Genomic DNA, 22,106 nt, shown 5'->3' with positions numbered 1-22,106 from the left:
ATCCACTGCTTCAAAACAAAGCATTCTAGAAGCTACTGACCTAAAGCAACAGTAATTTGTTATATCTGTGGTTCTAGGCCGGCTGGTTCCAGCCAAGTGATTCTTGTTTTCATACCTTGTCATCTGGGGCTACCTTTGTGGCTTTGTCACTTTGAAGGTATGACTAGAGGCCAGATTGCCCCAAATCATGCTTTACTCACACCACTGGCTTCGACTATGTGACAAGAGTAGCTGGGAGCTGGCTGGAACTTCCCCCAGCAAGGTAGCTTAACCTTTTACTTGATGGCTCAGGACTCAAAGCCTAAGCTGAAGCTGTCAGTTCCCTTAAAGGTTAGGCCCCCAAGCTTCACATCTTCTGCATTTACAGGCCTGCCCAGATTCAGAGGAAGGAGAAAGACTCTATCTTTAAATGGAGGAATGGCTTAGGTATACAGATGTGTTAAAGAAAAATTACCTTAGTTATAGATTATAATAATTCCTTTAAAGGAAATATAGTGATGAGATAGGACAAAATTAAACAACACTGATTTAGACAGGAGAGAATGGGGAAGGGCTGTGTACTGAGGGATGAAAATAAACTGGCTATAAAAGTCAGGAGAAGAATTTCAGAGAATATACTAATAAAGAGGCTTTTACAAAATTTCAGGAGAAAGACAATTTTACTTTGAGTAAGTTTATGATGGTAGAAATTAAGCAATAGAAAAAGAATTTACTTCCAAGGCAGAATTGATGATACTGATGAAAATATATGCATGGCTTGAGGAAGACAAGAATATAAAAAATAATTCCTCATTTTCTGTTCTGAGGTACTACACTGAACAGGTCCTATTTACTGTGGTGGAAAATGTTGTTTGCTTTCTTTCTCTTATTTTTATTTTTCTTGTGAGATGGCAAGATGAGATAAAAGATCTTGAGGTCACCTTTGGCAGTGTTGACCAAGAGGGATACTTTATATGCTGGGGTGGAAATTTTCAGTAGGCAACCGGTTGTGTGAATAGGGGGCCAAAGAGAATGTCTGGCAGAGGAAGTAAACTTTGGAGTCATCATAATATAGACATAGTTGACCAAGGCTTCCAACATTATGCATTTAAAATAATTCATTCATCAAATTTAGTACATATAATAAAATAAAACTAACATAAATTAGTCCATAAAATATGATAGGAGAAAAATAGATCATTTTCCAAGCATCTCATGATTTCATTATCATCTCAATTGGATTATAATAATTAGCTCATCACTAATGTTAGCACTTCCAGCCCCTTCTATTTTTTTTTTACTATTTTCTAACTAAGGATTCTAATAATGTACACATTTAAAAAGAAGTAGGTATTGCAATAATAATGAAACAAAACTACTGGTGGTACATCAATAACACATAAAAGTAGTTGAAAATGATATTTAATGTTGCATATCCAAGATTTCAAATTCATGGTGAATGTACAGAATATTCAACTATAAAATACACAGAGGTCACAGTAATTTAATATACTGTCATGTACAAGATCTAAATATCATTTCAACCCTGGCTAACTTATTAATGCAGATTCATTGTTTGAGAAAAAACAATGTTAGTTCTCTACCTATCACATATAATGAATCCCAGAGAGCCTGAATATTAAGAATTACAATATGAAAATGCAAAAACAGTAGAAAAATATTCACTTAATCCTATAACAGAGAGGTCTAAGAATGCCAGGAAAGCAAAGAGCCAAAAGAAATGTATTGATAGATTAGAGTAAGTGCAAATCAGATGCTTTGATGTTGAAATAAAACCACAAAAAATTAAAAGGTAAAAGATGGAGGAAATATACATGTAATAAAAAACACAGAGGACTAATATAAAAATATATTGAGCGTTTAAAAGTCAATGACGCAACAGATGATCCTCCTAATAGGAGAGAATAAAAGACAGAGGAGTTTTAGAAAGAAGTAAGAATAGACAAAAACACACAAAAATGTTCAATCTTATCAGGACCTAAAATAAAAAATTATAGAACAAAACATTAAGAACATATTTTATATACTTAAACTATATTTAAAAAATTTAGTTGTATTAAATATGTGTCGCCTAGTATTTGACAAACTATTTAACCTGCACTCTGCCAGTGAAAAGATAAACTCCACAGGACAAAAAGTCAAGTACAATTATTTTTGTATCAGTTTGAATTTGACATTTCTTATACTGATGATGAACAGTCAAAGTGCATCATATGGGTACAAAAATATAGTCATGTATGATGATAAAAGTGTAGAGTATCCTAAATTCCTAATTTTAGGCAGCCACTTAAATAATATTAGTACCTATGTAGAAAACATTAGGAAAAATATATTTCAAAGTATTTCCCCAGGTTAGATTTGGAAACAATATAGTTTTCTTTTTCTTTCTTGTTTATTATTACTTCTTAAAATTTCTATAAATTCTACAAGTATAATTTTCTTCCAATGAACTCTTCTACACATATTTCAAGTATTAATTTAGAACTCAGCCATACAGATATACTTACTCTCCCAGAAAAACAATCTCAGTGTTGATTTCTCCTGACCTGTGGCGAAGAAAATTCCTCAGGAAAGCAGTTACACTCTCCACAGTGATGTTTCCACAGACTACAATGAACCTAGGCAGCAAGAACAGGAAGATGAACTGCCTGAGGAACCGACTTCCAATTGCCCCAGGAAAACAGATTCCAAGACCCCCAAGGATAACCAAATCTTCAGATGCTCAAATTCCTCATAAAAATGATGTAGTATTTCCATATAGCCTGATTACCTTCTCTCCTATACTTTAAAACATCTCTAGATTACTTATAATACTCACTACATAGTTGTTCTAGTCTATTGGTGGAGAAGAATGACAAGAACGAATTATAATTAATTTCTGATGCAATTTTTTCCAGTATTTTCTATCTGTGTTTGGTATAACCCATGGATGCCTCTTCTTATTAGAATTTAGAGATGGACAGTTAGCTTGTACTTGGCTTTAAACAAATTTGGTTTTGGAATTACCCAGGGCTGAGTCTCCAATGTGCAAAATGAGAATGCAAATTTCTGCAGTCTTCTAGCTCATCTCAAGCAAAACAAGTCATGAAGCAGTTATACTTAGCTTTTTAGGAATACAGTCATTATCTCTAGGCTTGTTATAGCTACTTATAACTTATAATGGATTTTTAACTCCATTTTCTCCTTGATTTCTGATTACTGATACAGACTATTTTCCATCAAAAAACTGATTCTCATAATGCTTCAATTCATTTTACCATAGCCAAATACTATTATGGTTCACATAGCACCACCTTCTAGATTGCTTCAGGCTTTCTTCCACTTCTAAAATTACCTAGTAGGTCCATAAACATGAGTCCTATGGAGAGACATCTATGCCAGGTACAGAATCTATGTTTTTGTAGTGGAAAGTAGCTGTCAATTTTCTTACACTTAATGCACTTAATCTGTTTTCCTGTTAGTCATTTAAGAAAATTGAAGGCATAATTCTAGACTAAGTTAACCTTAAGTTTTCCAGACATGATTTAGCATTTGTTTCATGTGACTTTTTTTTTAAATAAATGGGGATAGACTTTGGCTTATCTAGTTTATCTCATTGCTTTTCTTTTTCATTGGCTTCATTATATTTTTCCTTTCATCTTTATACACCTTGGTCAACCACAGATGTACTGACTGTGTTAGAAAATCAATACAAAGAAATGTCTCTCCATTGTTTTTTTTGTGTGTGGGTGGGTGGGGGGGGTGTCTGGGGATGAAACCCAGAGGCATTTGACCTCCAAGCTATACTCCCTGTCCTTTTGTTTTTTTATTCTTTATTTTGAAACAGGGTCTCACTAAGTTGCGGAGGGCCTCACTAAGTAGCTGAGGCTGTCCGCGAACCATGATTCTCCGGTCCCAGCCTCCCAAATGATGGGATTACAAGCGTGCGCCACCACGCCTGACCCATTGTGTCTTTTTTAAGGGGGGCCAAATAAAACAGAATCACATCAGAGCCAAGGGTTATGATTCTTTTCTTCTTAGATGGAAAAGCACAAAACAGAAACTAAAGTAGCAGAAATCCACAGAGAAATAGAATAAAAACAACTCTCTAAGAAGCATTGTAGAAAAGGCTAAAAGTTGCTTTTCACTGTAACAAATCTCCCCATCCTGCTAATGGTTCAGGAAAGTTTTATCTAGGACTGCTGAATTCTGTTAATTATTTTAAATGTGAGACATGGATTTAACTTGATTCATTAGGTAAAATTTATCATAAGTCAGGTGCATGATGGAAATGAACAAAGTGATTAGTAATAAATATGAGTACAGTTCATGATAAGAAAAGTAGAAATATTGTCGTAATCAATTCTATTTACTAACAGAATATTATAATATTATCTGCCATTTTGGTTCTGTATGTTATCAGAATCAAAATGGAGTAAATAAGTGTCTATTCTACTAAAAAAATAAAGCTAGGAGGTAAGAAGAGAATCTCACACATGACTGCACAATGATAACTATCATAGAAGACTGTCTTTCACAAAGTACAGCACAATTCCACACTCACAATAAATACTTCTACAAGGACATCTGTCTAGTGACTGTCTAACTTCACACTGGTACCATCTGTGTTATTGTCCTTGTGGCCAAGAATTATTTCTAAATATCTTATGTAATCCTCCTATTTCACTTTTTTAAAGTTGGTGAAATATAGTCTCACATCATTATGTATATCATGTTGAAAATGGCATATATTCACATAATATTTGGTGTCTTCCGCTCCTCTCCCCTCCGTGCTTCCCCTTTTCCCTTTCTCCCAATACTGGGTGTCCAGGTTAACAATCTTATATCTACATGTATACACATAGTCATATGTAGTTTTTTCTATTAATGAACCTCAGACTTCTTTCTCCCCTACCCTTCCTTTCTGGTTTTGCTGAGGTTTCCCCTCCATTATCTGGAGTACTTCTGGTAACCCTAATACTCTCTAGCTTGAGAATATTAAAGAGAACATATGTCCCTTCTCTTTCTCTGCTTGGCTAATCTCATTTAACATAATGTTCTCCAGGTCTTTCCATTTTCCCGGGAGTTACATGATTTTGTACTTCTTTATTGCAGAGTAGAATTTATTGTATGTATTTTCCATAATTTTGCAATATATTCATCTATAGATGGAGACATAGTTGGTTCCATATTTTGGCTGTTGCAAATTGTGCTGCTATGAACATGGGTATGCATATGTTACTGTAGTTCTCTGATTTCGACCCCTTGGGAAATATACCCAGGAGTGCTATAGCTTGATCATATGCTGGATCCATTCCCAGGTTTCTAATATCTATAGCAGCTGCAATAGTTTGCACTTCCACCAACAGTGTAAGAGTTCCTATTTTCCCACATTCTCACAGAATTTGTTGTTTATGACTTCTTTATGGATTCTATTCTGATTGGGGTTAGAGGGAATTTCAGTGTAGTTTTGATTTGCATCTCCCTGATTGCTAATGATGTTGAACACTTTTTCATGTATCTATTTTGTATCTCTTTTTTTGTGAAGTGTCTATTCAATTCAGTTGCCCATTTCTTAATTAAGTTATTTATTTTGCTAGTGTAGAGTCTTTTGAGCTCTTTGTATATTCTGGATATTATTAGCCCTCTATCAGCGTGGTAGCTGGGGAAGCTCTTTTCCCATTCTGTAGGCTTTCTCTTTAGATTTTTCATGGCTTCCTTTGATGAGCAGAAACTTTTTAGTTTGATGTCATCCCACCTGTTAATTCTTGTTTTAATTTCCTGCACTTTGAAGGTCTTGTTCAGGAAGTTACTACCTGTGTATATATGTTGGAGTGTTGAATAGCTTCACAGTCTAATAGTGTCTAATAGCTTCACAGTCTCTGGTCTAATTTCCAGGTCTTTGATCCATCTCGAGTTGATTCCTGTGCATGGTGAGAGGTAAAGATTTAGTTCCATCTTTCTGCAAATGGATAGTCAGTTCTCCTAGCACCATTTGTTGAAAAGGGTGTCCTTTCTCCAGTGAATGATTTGGGTCCCTTTGTCAAAGATCAAGTGGATATATGTGTGTGAGTTTGTTTCTGTATCTTCTACTCTCTTCCATTAATCTGTGTGCCTGTTATTATGCCAATACTATGCTGTTTTAACTACCATTGCTTTGTAGTATAATTTGAAGTTATGGATTCTGATGCATCCTGCATGGTTCTTATTGCTGATAACCACTTTGGGTATTCTGGGTCTTTTCTTTCTCCATATAAAATTAATGAAGAATTTTTCTAGAAGTATGAAGATTATCATTGGTATTTTGATAGGAATTGTATTGAATCTGTAGATAATTTTTGGCAGAATGTGCATTTTGATGATATTTATTTTGTCTATCCATGAGCAAAGGAGATCTTTCCATCTTACAAGGTCATCTTTAATTTCTTTCTTTAATGTTTTAAAGTTTTCATTATAGAGGTCTTTTACATCATTGTTTGGGTTTATTCCTAGGTATTTTGTTGGTTTTGTGTTTATTTTGAATGAAATTTTATTTCTTTCTTTGAGGATTCATTGTTGGCATAGAAAGGCAACTGATTTCTTTAGGTTGATTTTGTATCCCACCACATTGCTGAATTGGCTAATTAGCTCCAGTAGTCTTTTGGTTGAGTCCTTTGGGTCTCCTACATATAGGATCATCTGCAAATAAGAATAATTTTGATTCCTCTTTTCCTATTTGAGTTCCTTTGATATCCTTCTCTTGTCTTATTGCTTGGCAAGAGTCCTGAGGACCATATTGAAAAGAAGTGGTAATAGTGGACATCTTTGTCCTGTTCCTAATTTTAGTGGGAATTATTGCAGTTTTTATCCACTCAATATGATGTTGGCTTTGGATTTATTGTATATTGCCTTAATGATGTTGAGATCCATTCCTTCTATTCCAATTTTTTCAGAGTTTTTAACATAAATGGGTGTTGAATTTTGTCAAATGCCTTTTCAGCATCTGTTGATATGATCATGTGATTTTTTTCTCAGTTCTATTTATGTGTTGAATAAAATGTATTGATTTGAATATGTTAAACCAGTCTTTCTTTTCTGGGATGAAACCAATTTGGTTGTGTCTTGATATGGCTTTGATTGTGTATAGCTTGTATTTTATTTAGAATTTTTGCATCTATGTTCATCAAATATATTGGTCTGTAATTTTCTTTTTAGAGGTATCTTTGTTTGGTCTTGGTAGTAATGTTATACTGGTCTTGTAGGAGTTTGGAAGAATTCCATCTCTTTTGATTTCCTGCACCAAATTTTGAAGTATTGGGATTACTTCTTCTCTGAAAGTTTTGTAGAATTCTGATGGAAACCTGTCTGGGCCTGGGATTTTCTTTGATGGCAGAAGATTTATTGCTGTTTTTATTTCTTTGCCTGCTATTGATTGATTTAAGTTTGCTATGTCCTCTTGGTTCAATTTAGGTAGGTTATATGTGCTAAGAAATCTTTTGATTTCTCCCATGTTTTCCATTCTATTAGATTATAAGTTTTCAAAATAGTTCCTGATAATCCTTTGAATTTTCCCACTGTCTGTAGTGATGTCTCTTTTTTCATTTCTGATTTTAATGATTTGAATTGATTCTCCTTTTTTTTAGTTTGATTTGCCAGGGGTTTGTTCATTTTATTAATCTGTCCCTGAAGTGTGGTGCTGCTCGCTTAAGATGTTGGAGCTCTGCCACCACTTACTTCACCTGAAGTCCTTTGTTTTCTTGCAAAAATTTCTTGGGGCTGTAGATCTGGCATTCATGCTTCAGGCCAGTGGCTCAAGATGGCACAGACCACCTTTTCAGGTCAGTCACACACTTGGGCTCTTTGCTATCAGTCTCATATTCTGACTGTTGAATTTTATTCTACTGTGGTTCCCTTTTCATGTTTTTGTTCGTATGTATATTTGCTACTTTGATTTTCTTGTAAAGATGTTGCTTTATCATTAGTTGATTTTTGTTTGTTTCAGTTACAGAGATAAGTTGCATTCCACAGTCTCTATTTTCTCTTCCTTTATTTCACTTTTTAATTTTATATTTTTACTTTTTAATACTATGGTCTCTTATGTCCCCCAGCCTGGTCTCAAATTCCTGGGCTCAAAAGATCCTTCTACCTCGGCCTTCCAAGTAGATGGAACCACAAGCATGGACCACTGTGACAAGACTCCATTTAACCTTTATAAAACTCCCTTTGTCCAGTTGCAATGGTGCTATCCTATAATCCTTGTACTTGGGAGGCGGAGACAGAAGAATCTCAGGCTCAAGGCCAGCCTCAAGAACTTACTGAGATGTTCAGAAACTTAATGAAACCCTGTTTCAAAAGTAAAAAATAAATAAGGGCTGAGGATTAAGTTCAGAACTAGAATGCCCTTGCATTCCACCCCCCAGTACCACAAATAAAACAAAAAATAATAACACCTCCTCTTGCTTTTACCTTCTTTAATATGCTCATAGGTTACTATGGCATATATATTTCCACTGCAAAGCTCTTCTATTCACAGTTAAATATTCTCATTCTTTGAACAATTTCTCACTCTCTCACTGATTTTTATTTAGGTTGATATTTGATCTAATGCTCTTACAAGCATCTGGATAGTAGTTTGTGGTGTCATGAGGCAAATAATTTATTCATATGGTGTTGATTCTAGCACTGACCTCTTCAGTGAATTGAAGTACCTTGTCAATATAGCCACTCTCAATTCTGTAACTAGGCCAAGAAACAGGCATCCAGAATGAGATATGTGACTGGTAGAAAATCTTAAACTGTAGAAATTGTACTTGAAAAGCTACTTACTTCTTTCCTTTGACCACTTCATAGGAACTGGTATATGTCCTCTTGTTAGCAAAAAGGTCCACCATTTCAGGGATGTAGTTTGCAAACAGTACCTAAAAATGATCAGCAGGTGCAACCTTAGGTTTCATTATTTTAACAAACATCGCCAAATTCCAAGACTACCAAGAATAAAAAGGCACATCTAATTTTTCTCCCTTTGGCAGGGATTATGATAGTGAACTGCATTTAAAAAGGGAGACCTTTCTTTCATTGTTTCTTTCTTTCTTTCTTTCTTTCTTTCTTTCTTTCTTTCTTTCTTTCTTTCTCTTTCTTTCTTTCTTTCTTCTTTCTTTCTCTATTTTAGTCTATGGACTTGGTTAACTTTTAATAAAATGCCTTTCAGTATTCAAAGTGATAAAAGCAAAGACAAGTAGGCTACTTTCCTATGAGTTTTGTCCCTTCCTGACTTCTTTTTTCTTAATTCAGATTTTGTACTGTTTCGGCCTTGGAAAAAGTAAACGTGGGATTGAGGGGATTAGGGAATAATAACTAATGGATGTTTTTTGCTTTTTTTTTTTTTTTTGGTGGTACTGGGGTTCCTGGAAGCACTTTTACCTCCAGGCTACACTCCAGACCTATTTTATACTTTTTATTTGGAAACAGGGTCTCTTAAGCCAGCGCGGCTGCCTTCCAAGCGCAGGGATTAAAAGTATGCGCCACCACACCCAGCTGAATGGATGTTAACACTATGGAGAGTGAAGAATTCTATTATGGTTTTTAAGAAACTAAATTGCTAAAAAACAAAAAAAAAACATAAAACAAAACAAGAGCATTGATTAATCCTTACTACTTTCTTGAACCAAGCATAGATGTCCACTTATCTGGAATAAAATGCTGATGTGTTAAGACTTATTGATTTGGGCTGGATTAAACAGAGCTTTCTTCAAATCACATCTCAAATGCCCTTTTTCTCGAGAAGAAAAATTTTAACTTGATGGGCAAGGATGAAGAAGAAAGGGTTTGCACAGTTAATTTAGAGACTAGTAAGGAAAGTCTTTTTTTTGTACTATTCTTTATTACTGGAAACCAAGCATCATGGTCTCTAGAGTTTGGAAAACTCTGATTTGGAAAATATGGTATCTATACTTTTTTTATTTTAATAGAACATCTTCTTTAAATAAAGCAACATTCATTCCCAAACCTAAATTGCTTTATTTTTCACCATTACTCAAAATTTTTGTTTATATGTCTATATTTCAAATATATTAAAAATACTTTTCACCAAACTCGCCAGGGTGAAGAACATGATGAAGGTCCGTCCTAGGGATGTCTTGGCTACCACATCTCCAAAGCCAACAGTTGATGTTGTTGCCATTACCAGGTAAATGGACTCGAAATATGATATATTCTGTGAATTTCTACCTTTGAGCCAGGGATCACCAAAATTTTCCACCTGTACAAAGAAAGAAGACTTAGAAAGATTTCAGAATGGAATCCAAGGGAAGGTTTAGAAAGAATAGATGAAACATTGAACAAATTTCAGTTAATTCAATCCAGATGATAAATGATTCTTTAGCTCCTATCAGGGCTTTGCAAATTGTGGGTAGTGATGGTAGTCTTAGTTTTCTTAATTGGGATTGCTGAAACCTGAGGGAACATGCACCTTGATTTGAGTATTTGGAATATTCCATCATGGGTGCTTCCCCATCTTTTTTTCATGAGGTATATCACTGCATCCTAGAAACCAGGGTCTCCATAGGTTTTGATTGAATAATTACCACTGGACCTTATTTTTTAACCAGATCAGAAACATCATTAAGAGAAGCAGCACTGAAGCAAGCTCTTAGTTTCAGTAAGCTTGAGCACATGGATACTAGTGTCTAGGGAAAAAAATAAGCTTTCCAAGTTATTTCCCCCTTCTGTGCCAAAATTTTTCCAGTGATTAAAATATAACCCAAAACATTTTCCTCCAGATCTGAAGAGAAACACATCAAGTGTCATGTGCATTTATGCTCCAAAATAATTTAAATAACTCTTTTAAATTTTATTTTATTGTCTTTGGAAGAATTACTTCACTTTGTCAAATTCCTTCTGATTTCCCCAGCATCTCCTTAAACAAGCCTCATGGTTTACTGGGGAGGGGCAGGGGGAGAGTGGATATCTTCAGCTTCAGCTTGTCGACCTGTTCACTGTGCTCTTCTTATGAATCATGTGGGTACTGACCCATTAAGCCATGGTGGGAAATAAATCAAGGTTAAGATAAAAGATTATGGCTAGGTGTGGTGGCACATGCTTGTAATTCCAGTACTTGGGAGGCTGAGACAGGAGGATTGTAGGTTCAAAGCCAGACACAGCAGCTAAGTGAGGCTCTCAACAACTTAGTGAGATCCTGTTTCCAAATAAAATATAAAATAGATCTGGGGGTATAGCCCAGAGGTAGAAGGCCCCTGGGTTCCATCCTCAGTACCCCTACACACACACACACGCATACACACACATGCACACACACACGAATAAAGGATTATAAACAAGTGGTAAGATTTTGAATCATTATCTTACCTCCCTATCTCAAAACTAAATATCATAATTTTAAAACTTTGTGGTTCACGCTGGGCGTGGTGGCGCACGCTTGTAATCCCCACGCTTGGGAGGTGGAGACAGGAGGATCGTGCAGGTTTGAAGCCAGCCATGCTGGTGTAAGAGACCCTGTTTCCAAAAATAAAAATAGGTCTGGGAGTGTAGCCCGGAGGAAGGAGGGCTTCCAGGAACCACAGTACCACCAAAAAAAAAAAAAAAAAAAAAAAAAAAAAAACAACCAAAAAAAAAAAAAACTTTGTGGTTCTACCTTAATGAAATATACTGTGGAGGAAGAGGATACAAAGACTCTCCTCTCTTCTCACCTCTGTTTGTATTTGTTATATTTACATGGTATGTTTACATTTTAGTCTGTAATTATAAGTTCCTTAGTTATGCGTCCTCTGGTTTACATTCCTTAAGTACTCGCCACCCTACATTCCATCATGAATTGTCCATTCTCGTGTCTTAGGTTTTTTTATTTTTTAATGTTTTATTGGTGCATTATATTCATACATAATACTGGGGTAAAAACTTGTGTGTACATACATGTACACATCACCGATTTAACCACTACCCAATTCCCACCCCATTCCCTCCCATCCCTCTTTCCCTTGCTTGGCTTAGTGATTGACTTCGATATCTTTAAGTACACTGCATGTTTTAGAGAATTTCCTTCTTCCCCCCTCCCATCCCCTCCTTTAGGTTGCCTTGTTTGCTCCTCTATAGGATGTCCTTTTTCATCTAGAGTTCCTTCTATGACCCATTTCCCCTTAGCTTTCACATATTAGGGAAAGCATCTGATTTCTTATTTTTTATGACTGACTAATCTCACTTAGCATAATGTCCTCCAGTTCCATCCATTTCCCTGAAAATCATGTCTTAGTTTTGATACTCTCTTGTGTAGCTAAATTTTTATCAAGATAGCGTTCTTTTTTATTCTTTCTTTTTTGGGGGTGGGGGGATTGTACTAGGAATTTAAATTACTGCCTACTGGCCTGGAACCTCACATAATGTCTCAGCCTCCCAAATACTGGGATTACAGGTATGTACCATCATGTTCAGATATGAGGCATTTTATTAAAGGTGCTCATGGTCTATTTTTCCTTACATGCTTAAAATGATGGTGTAGGGATTTTATAGACTGTTTCTATTTCTTCTGGTATTAATTGATGCTGCCAACTGACCTGATGCCTGTTTTAGAGCCCCCCCTCCTTCCACAGGCCTTGCTTTATTTTTCTTGATATTCTTCCTTGTCATTGAAAGTCAGTAACTGTTCTAACACTTCTTTGAGTCAGTAATTTAAGAGAGATTTTTTTTCCCTGAGATATAGTGTGTCTATTAATCTGTAGATGCAAGGTTCATTTCCAAGCACTGTCATGGTGGCATGTGTGTCCTTCCCTTGGAGACATTTATCTAATATGTTTGGTTGATTTTGTCTATCTGCTGTGTTTCTGCTCCACAGGTAAGTATCTGTCGTTTATCTGGCACCATTTCTACTTCAGCCCTGGTATCCATGTTCCTGAACATGTTCTCATCACTTTTGCTGCATTTCACTTCCTTCTAATATGATTTCAGCTTTACAACACTTTTTCTTCTTTTTCTCTAATTTCAACCCGTTCTTCAATTCCCATTATTGTTTAATAATCCCTTAGTTGAAATCTTATAAATCTTTGTATGAAGGATCATTTTAGTTTTTTCTGGAAAAACTTATTTATATTTTTCAAATATGAAGAGCTTTATTCTTGCCTTTTCCTTTGTTCCTTTGAGTGAATTATCATATAATTATTGGCCTTAGAGCTCTAATGCTAGTATTTATCTGCCCTCCACCTTATCTTTTTGTAGTTCTTGCAGAATTTAAAGCTTATACACCATAATGATTCCTCTCTAGCTAATACTCATCTTTAGAACGCTATCAACTGTTAGTTGAAGGACAGTGTGAATACAGGAGGTGATGAGTTGGGACCATCATAGCTTTATTTTGGTTTGCCATTTCTCTACAATCTCTACTATTTTTATCTATTCTAGTTTGCTCTTACATCCTGAAAATCGCGTTCTGGAGGCCTTTATCTCATGAGCCATTTGGTTGCTTCTCCTTTCTGTGTGCTGGGAGTCCCCTCAATGGGGAGGTTGCATTTACTGCAGGAGCACATGCTCCCATGCAGAGGAGCCAAGAAGGCAACTTTGGTGATTGCAGCAGGTCATGCAGAGGTCATGGCCAACCCATGGGCGCCTGCTATCCACAGGGACAGCTACTCCTCGGTGGCTCTTGGTGGCCTTGGGAGAGTGGGGGTGTCACACCATTGCATTTCCCGCAAGAATTCAGAAATCCAGGTTTTATGTAAGTTTTCCATAAAATTTAGAAACTGTTTAAAATAGAAAACAAAAAATAACTAAGTGAAATAATTCATGCCTGTGTCTGAGAGCCTTTCATTGGAACAGCTTATTGAGGCAAAAGAGGACTAAAGGTTTCTCCTATAGCATTCTGGGGTGGCCAGCAGGTCTTTACAGGAACACTGATGGTTCCTTCTCCCTGGTAGATGCAGGAGTTAGGTCAATTCTATAAATTCAAGGATCTGCTGTTGTTGCTATAACACTTCAGGACAATCTCTGTCCTGCTTTGAAAGCTGAGGAGAAGCAAAGCAGGCTTCAGATATTTTTAAGTTTTCTAATGTAGTATGTATTTAATATGGAACCTTTTCTTGATGAACTGAGGATGGTAAATATTTTGCCTTTTCCCCCCTTTTTTTCTTGTTATTGTTTTAATTACATTCGAGAGAACACTGGTAGAAATGACTTTTGCTATATTTTCTATTTTGTTTTGTTTTCTTTCTCAAGGGATTCTGCAGGCTTTTAACAACCTACATCAATTTCTAAATTTTCTAATGACTATTCCTCAACTGTCCTTAAGGAGGAAAATCCAGGAATTTCTTTCCTCTTGTTAAAATCCATTTGCTGTGTTGTTCATTGTGTGGGATAGAAACTGACTTTTCCTACTGGCAAAGGAGGCAGCAAGATACACAGATTATTTCAGGAGAATCAGAGAGGCTCCAAAGCTTCCATTTGCAATAGCAATTCCCCGCCTCCCACACCTATCCAGCTTTTATAACTGAAATTTTCTAATTGGGTTTCATTTTTCTCTTTTCTTTCTGTGGGAATGGGGATGGAACCTGATCACTTGCACACATTAGGCAAGTCTCCTTTACTGAGTCATGTTCTCAGCAGCAGCTTTTTATTTTTTGTCTTTTTGTTCATGTATGTGTATGTGTGTGTGCGTGCGCATGTGCGTGTGCATGTGTATGTATGTGTGTTACTAGGTATTGAATTGAACCCAAAGAAATTTTACATCTGAGATACACCCCAGCCATATTTTATTTTTTTATTTTGAAACAGGGTCTCACTAAGTTTCTAAGGGTCTTGCTAAATTCCTGAGGATGGCCACCAACCTGACATCCTCCTTTCTCAGCCTCCCAAGAACTGGGATTACAGGCATCCACCACCATAGTCAGCTTATTTTTTTTTTATTCAAAAATCCCTGGAAGATTTTTGCAATAAGTTCTACCTATTGCTTATACCTTTAGATCTTGCTAGGTCTAAAAGTATAACTTTTCCTAAGAGCAGATTTTGAACATTATAAGGGGAACAGAGATATTTTGATTGTGGATATATACATTTGTGACACATTTGAGAGTGGAATAAAAACCTAAATAGGAGAAGGAAAAAGATAAACCTCTCTTCTCTGCATATTCCTCTCCAATTTTCAGAGTTAGGATGCACATGCTGATGGGTGATTAGGGATTTTCATGAGATGCTTACCAGATGAATAAATCCTGCTGCTGTGAACCAGGTACTGAGAACTATTGATAACAGTTTGGAAAACTTCACTGAATTACTAGAGGAAGAAAGACAAAGAGTTGCTTGGTCTCCTTGAACAGGTTACAAAACAAAAACAGCTCCTCATCTAAGATTTTGCTTGCTACTCAAGTATGGTTCATGGGACAGGAGTAATGACATTCCCTGGCCCCATGAGAAGTGCTGACTTCCAGGACTATCTTGCACTGGTGACAAGATCTTCTGCTTGATAGTTATAAAACTCAGCTAGTTCTACATACAGTAACAATAGTGGATTTTGTTGTGATGTCCACTAGCCTCATATGATATAGGTTTAAAAGTATACAATAGGGAGATCAATATAAAATAAATTCAAGAGATTTCTATCAATAATGTCAGGAGTTCAGGGAGTGGGCTTACAATGTGAAATTGAGTAGATCACATAAATAGAAAGTCACGTAAATAGAAATAGTCACATAAATAGACAGTAGATCACATAAATAATGAGTCCAGATTGCTGGACTCATACTAGAATCTTTGAGGACAGAAGGGAAGAGGTGCTACTGTTACTTAAGAAAAGCCCTAGGGTTTATTGAAATCTCTGTGCTTTTCAGGCAGGTCCACTTCACACAAAAATAGCTTTTCCTATCCTGATTTCTCCAAAATGCACACACTTTTATGAGTGAAATATACCTGGCCTGTGATCCTTGATACTTCTAGGAAAAATGCAGGTCCACTTCACACAAAAATAGCTTTTCCTATCCTGATTTCTCCAAAATGCACACACTTTTATGAGTGAAATATACCTGGCCTGTGATCCTTGATACTTCTAGGAAAAATGTAGAAGTGTACGGATTTTTCTTGTTGTGGTACTGGGGACTGAACCTAGGGGCATTGTACCTCCAAGCTACACACCCAGCCAGAATGTGGTGGTGCATGTTTATAATACCCAGACTTGGAAGGCTGAAACAGGAGGATCACAGGTTTGAAACCAGCCTCAGCAACTTGGCAACACTCTCAGCAACCTAGCAAGACCCCTTTCAAAACAAAAATTAAAAAATAACTGGGAGTGTAGCTCAGAGGTATAATTCCTTTGGTTCAATCTTCACACACACACACACACACACACACACACACACACACACACACACATTGAGAAGTTTTCAGCCAATCTGTGATGTAATATGATGAGGGAAAGTGAAAAAATAACATTGTGAATTCTGAGGGACTTTATAAGTTTTACACTTAATTTCAATGAGACATGAATGGAGCTCCTGTTACCGTTAACATTTCATTTTCTAATCCAAACTATGAAGCAAGTAGTACATCAGGCAAGGCTAGCATTTACCTGGTCTTGATGGCTTGCAGGATTTGCAAGATTTGTGGAAGTTCTAGCAGCCGCAAAGCTCTTAGAAACCTTAAACCTATAAAGCAAAGGAAAGGAGGAAGCTGTCCAAAGAAGAAGGTCACTCCAGGAAGCAGCTTCAATTAGAGCACAATTGAAATGGCATACTTGCTATTGCTCCCTGAAATGTTCAGAGATAATATCTTGTAGTGTTTGAGGTTGAAGAGTATGAGAAGTTCAAATCCTGGCCCTAAAACTTATTAGCCTTTGTCTTCTAAGACAATCCTCTTCTAGTTCTTCATGTGCAAAATGGGAATTACAGTGGCACTTACCTTATACAGCTGTGAAGTTAATACAAAGCACATTGAAGCATGCCTCCTGTATGATGAGCACTATTGATTTTACTTTAAATCTTCTTTAGAATTGGGAGCGAATTTTCCCTCAACCACTTGAACTCCTGACTATCCAATCTCTATAACATGCATTTCAATGTTTGTGGGATTTTTTTTGCTTCATATAGTTTGCTAATAATGATGGCAAAGAATAAAACTGCTATATATTTTATAGACAATAAATCAAAATATAAAATTACATAAAAAGAATAAAATCTAAATCATACCCATATGTAGTCAACACATTCACCTCAAAAGAAAAAAAACTAATCACATAATTTCCAAACACGTTGCAGGATGTATAGATATGATGATTAGCTCTTAAAAACCAGGGAAGGTTTTCTATTGCAGTGCATGAGGGATCCCAGTACACAGGTGCCTGAGGGGAATGGGATTCTGGAGCCTTGCCTCTATGGTTGTGGATATAGCCACTCCATCAACAAATATGGAACACCTACTGTGTACCAGGTGCTTAACTAGATATTGAAGTCAAGAAATGGTTTCTGAAAATACTGTACAAAACCATCTAATCAAGGGGAGGGGTTTTTAAAATGACAAGCATCACCAGGCATGGTGGCGCACGCTTGTAATCCCAGCATCCCGAAGGCTGAGACCGGAGGATCACGGTTCGCAGGCAGCCTCAGCTACTTAGTGAGGTCCTCTGCAACTTTGTGAGACCCTGTTTCAAAATAAAGAATAAAAAATAGGGAACGGGGTAGAGCTCAGAGGTCGAATGCCCCTGGGCTCCATCCGAGACCCTCAAAAAAAAAAAAAAAAAAAAGACAAGCATCAAGGACAACAACAAAAAAAGAAGGATAAATACTTACAAAATAAATGAGTGTTTTTTTCTCTTTTTGTATATTGTTACAGATTCACACAGCACACTTACCTAGCCAATTACTCTTCAAGTAATAAGAAATAAAAGTAGGTGGGATGGTAAAAATGTCTACAATCGAGTTCATCTCCAGCCAGAACTTGATTTTGTCATCAGCTGCCAAAAACTATGAAATAGAAACAAACACCCTGATTGCTATTATGCTCTGGGATGTCACAGTGAGCACAAAAGAGGCATCATGCAGCTGCATCTTAGGCATTGACCAAAGCATTGATTTCATTCCACTTAACACGGGAACAACACATCTGAATCTACACAGATCTATAGACACATAGCTTTAAGATACAGAGATGGTGCCTTTAATGGGTGTTCTAAATGTGAACATATGCCCATTTTACTTATTAGATTTTAACTTGCACTGCACAATAAACATTTTGATCTTTCTAATGCTCTTAGAGCTTTTTTTACATATATAATTATTCCAATATTTATATATAAATTATATATTATAATTATATATATATAAATTATATATTATATATGCAAAACCCCTCTGTGGACAATGAGGATACATCATTTAGACTTGTCTCCAGTGGAAAAGGTACAGCTTTCTTGAATCCTGGTTGGCCATGGTCTGTGTTTATGAGCTTCTAAGATTAAGAAAGTCTGACTTTTTTCTTATTTTTCTTTTTTTGTAGTACTGGGGGTGGAACCCAGGGGCTTTTCTACCTCAGGGCTAACTCCCAGACCTATTTTATACTTTATTTGGAAACAGTGTCTCACTAAGTTGCTGAGAGTCTCAGTAAGTAGCTGAAGCTGGCATGGAACCTGTGTGATCCTCCTGTCACAGCCTCCCAAGCGCTGGGGTTACAAGCGTGAGCCACGCCACACAGCTAGAAAGTCTGATTTCTTAAAGGAAGAGTCTGACATAAAATGAGATTTTGATGGTCAGAATGAGTTTTAAAATAAGGTCATAAAATGCATATCATATATTTGTGTATGTGTATAAATATTTATGTGTAAAAGATTTGTTCATATATATGAAATGTCTTTTTTTATCGATGTGTACATAAATATATATGTATATATATATATATATATATATATATATATATATATATATACTTTACATATATGTGGGCAGTCTACTATAAGCATGGAATTAATAAATACATTACAGTCTAGACCTAAAATGAATGTTTATTAAATGTTTGTGGAATAAAAAATCAACTTAATTAATGAACATAGCAATACCAGAATTTTTATAGCTACATAGCATATATGCTATTAGTGTACCCAATGACATTTGTAGAGACTTGTCATTCAAGTTCTGCTGGCTTGTGATTATTAGTGAAAAAGCTTTCTCAGTGGTAGGTGAGAAACCAAAAGGACATTGTGACAGAATGATGGTATTTAATAACGGGGTTGTTTTTTATGTGTGTTGGAATTTTGGATCTGATTTCCAATTTCAAGTGCAGGAGAGGAAGAGAGAGGCTTTAGGTCTCTCCATATTTAACAACTCTAAGCATAGAACCTCTATCTGTAAAACTTGAAAACTCAGGTAATTGTGTAACTAAGGCACACACAGTTCTCTTTGTATAACTCCTGTTGTGTTTGTGCATTTACTTCCACTTCCTATGGGGTACTTACTCTCAATCCAAAATAGAAACTAAAGAAAGCATTGAAAATCAAATCAATAGGGATGGTTTTGTCTTCATATGAAGAACAGCTTCCAACAGGGCTGGAAAAGAAATAGTGAGAGTTTGTAAAGGCAAACATTTCAAAAGCAATGTCCATAAAGGACAAATAAAGGGGAGGTTAGGAATTTTTTATTTATTCATTACAAATGGTCAGTTCAGAACTTAAGTTCAAACTTGAAGGAAATTACCTTCCTCTCGGGAGCTGAGCTATGCATAAACAAAACCACTGGACCACCCACCGAGTTGAAAATAACAGGAAATTAACCACCACTTCTATTATGGCTATTTGGTTTCATTCCAATTTTATCAATGGGGATTCAGAGCCATAGAGATTATGTGGCTTAATTTTCAAGACCATCTACCCAGTAAGGATATTTTAGCTTCTGTATTCTGTTGAGATAGAGCTGCCCTATGTCAAATGGACTGATCTTAATAAAATTCAAAGAGCAATTTTTAAAAGACCTGTTAAGAATTTACAAAACCAGGCTGGGCAAGGTGGTGCATGCTTATAATCCCAGCATTCAGGAGATGGAGACTGGAGGATTGCGGTTCGCAGACAGTCTCAGCTACTTAGTAATATCCTTCCCAATTCAGTGGAACCCTGTTTCAAAAACTCAAAACAAAGACTAAAAAATAGGGCTGTGGTGTAACTTGGAGGTACAATGCTCCTGCGTTCCATACATGGTACTGCAAAAAAAAAAAAAAAAAATCACACACACAAAAAAAGACTACCACTTTCCTTAGGTTCTCTAAAGTTGTTTGGCTTTTGTGGCCCTGCAAATCCTAATTTGATTTTAGTTGAGAATTCCATATAATTCCAGGAAGATTATCATGGAGCTCAGATTATATTAGTTTTAGCCTCCCCCTCCCATCTGTTCTGAGACTGCAGTGTGAGAAGGAAATGCCTTTGGAGAAGAAAAGAGAGCATTGTATCAGAGGTGGGGGTTTAGAATCTTTTAAAAAATGATCCAAAGTTCTCTGAAACCTATGAGCAAGGCTGAAACTGCTGTGGAACTTCTGCTTCAAACCTGAGGAATTCAAAAGCCTTCTTAGGTGGTGCAAGCAAGGAGATGACAGGTGGAGGCTTGGACTTCCAGACTCAAAGGTATATCTGTGTGCTTCACCTTGGTCTTAACAGTCAAGGATGCAGGGCAAACTTATTTTGCAGAACTAGGGGCAATTAAATATCATTTTTATAAGGGTGTGTGTGTGTGTGTGTGTGTGTGTGTGTGTGTGTGTGTTGTACAATATGTTAAAGAGGGGAAAATTACGAAGTTAATGAGTAAATTATTAAAATAGATAAGAATGACTGGGGCAGGGCCTGGTGGCCCATGCCTGTAGTATCAGTATTTAGGAGGCTGAAATCCCAGGATTGAGGCCTGCCTTAACAACTTATCCAGCCCTCAAAAAACATAGTGAGACATTGTTTCAAAATACAAATAAAAAAGATTAAGGGTATAGCTTGGAGGTAGAATACCCTGAGTTACATCTTTAGTTCAAAAGAAAAAGAAATGACTCACTCAGTAGAATTGATGAAATAGATGATAAGAGACCCAATGCTTAGTACAAAGACAAGGATCACCTAAAACAAAAAAAAAAAAAAAACAAGTAAAAATGTGAAAGTACATTTCATTGACATGATATATAAACCAACAAAATTATTACTTCTTTAAAAATAAAATTTTTATTTCATATGCTTATTAATGTGGGCAGAAAATGGAAGAGAAGAAATGTGTTTTCACTTTCTCTTTTGCTACTGCACATGTATAGCCACTTACACATTTATTTATGCTAGTATTCATTTATTCAAGAAAAATTAATTGGTCTTTATACTAAATGAATATGTACCAGTTTTACTTACCTAATTTTAACTCTCATATATTTCAAAATAAGCAGTTTATCTTTCTTAACTAACCTAGAGGTTATCAAATATTTGTAAAGTACTTAACATGTGTTATGCTCTTCATGCATTAGAAAATGTGGGCCGTTGAATAAAATTCTGCACTTGAATTGCCAATCATAGAAGAAATTTTTCCATCCTAAAGAAGAGTCACAACTTTGATAGAAAGGGCAGTACTATAATTAAAAGAAGGAAATGAATACTTTCAACGTGCAGTAAAAAATGCAATCATTTTTTTTTACGGCTGAGTAAAATTCCATTGTGTACATATCCCACAGTTTTGTAATCCATTCATCTTTTGATGGACATCTTGGCTGGTTCCATAGTTTGGCTATGGTAAGTTGTGCAGCTATGAATACAGATACACATGCATTAGTTTGGTAGTTTAGTTTCCTTTCTTTTGGGTAGATACCCAGAAGTGGTATTGCTGGATCAAATGGTAAATTTATTCCCATTCTTCTGAGGATTCTCCATACTGTCTTTTTTTCTCTTTTCTTCTCTTCTCTTCTCTTCTCTTCTCTTCTCTTCTCTTCTCTTCTGTCTTCTTTCTTTCTTTCTCTCTCTCTTTCTTTCTTTCTTTCTTTCTCTCTTTCTCTCTCTCTTTCTTCTTTCTCTTTCTCTTTCTCTCTTCTTTCTTTCTTTCTCTCTCTTTTTCTCTTTCTCTCTTTCTTTCTTCTTTCTTTCTTTTCTTCCTTCCTTCTTTCTCTCTTCTTTCTTTCTTTCTTTCTTTCTCTCTTTCTCTCTCTCTTTCTTCTTTCTTTCTCTC

General features: G+C 36.0%; 1 protein-coding gene across 1 annotated transcript in view; it reads right to left on the bottom strand.

The window, feature by feature from the left end:
• Positions 1–22,106, bottom strand: part of KCNU1 (potassium calcium-activated channel subfamily U member 1) — a gene marked incomplete at both ends in the record, with an annotated part of 158,989 nt that overhangs the window by 119,408 nt on the left and 17,475 nt on the right. The window contains 8 exons of the mRNA XM_080710254.1: positions 2,508–2,618; positions 8,785–8,876; positions 10,046–10,216; positions 15,154–15,229; positions 16,517–16,592; positions 17,795–17,906; positions 19,391–19,481; positions 20,961–21,022. Of these exons, the coding sequence (XP_080566380.1) occupies positions 2,508–2,618; positions 8,785–8,876; positions 10,046–10,216; positions 15,154–15,229; positions 16,517–16,592; positions 17,795–17,906; positions 19,391–19,481; positions 20,961–21,022 (791 nt within the window). The remainder of the gene's footprint in view (positions 1–2,507; positions 2,619–8,784; positions 8,877–10,045; positions 10,217–15,153; positions 15,230–16,516; positions 16,593–17,794; positions 17,907–19,390; positions 19,482–20,960; positions 21,023–22,106) is intronic.

The sequence above is a fragment of the Muscardinus avellanarius genome, assembly GCF_963383645.1.
Source record: "Muscardinus avellanarius genome assembly, chromosome: 14".
Lineage (NCBI taxonomy): Eukaryota > Metazoa > Chordata > Mammalia > Rodentia > Gliridae > Muscardinus > Muscardinus avellanarius.
Note: the sequence above shows the minus strand (reverse complement) of the source record. Positions and strands in the feature narration are given on the sequence as shown.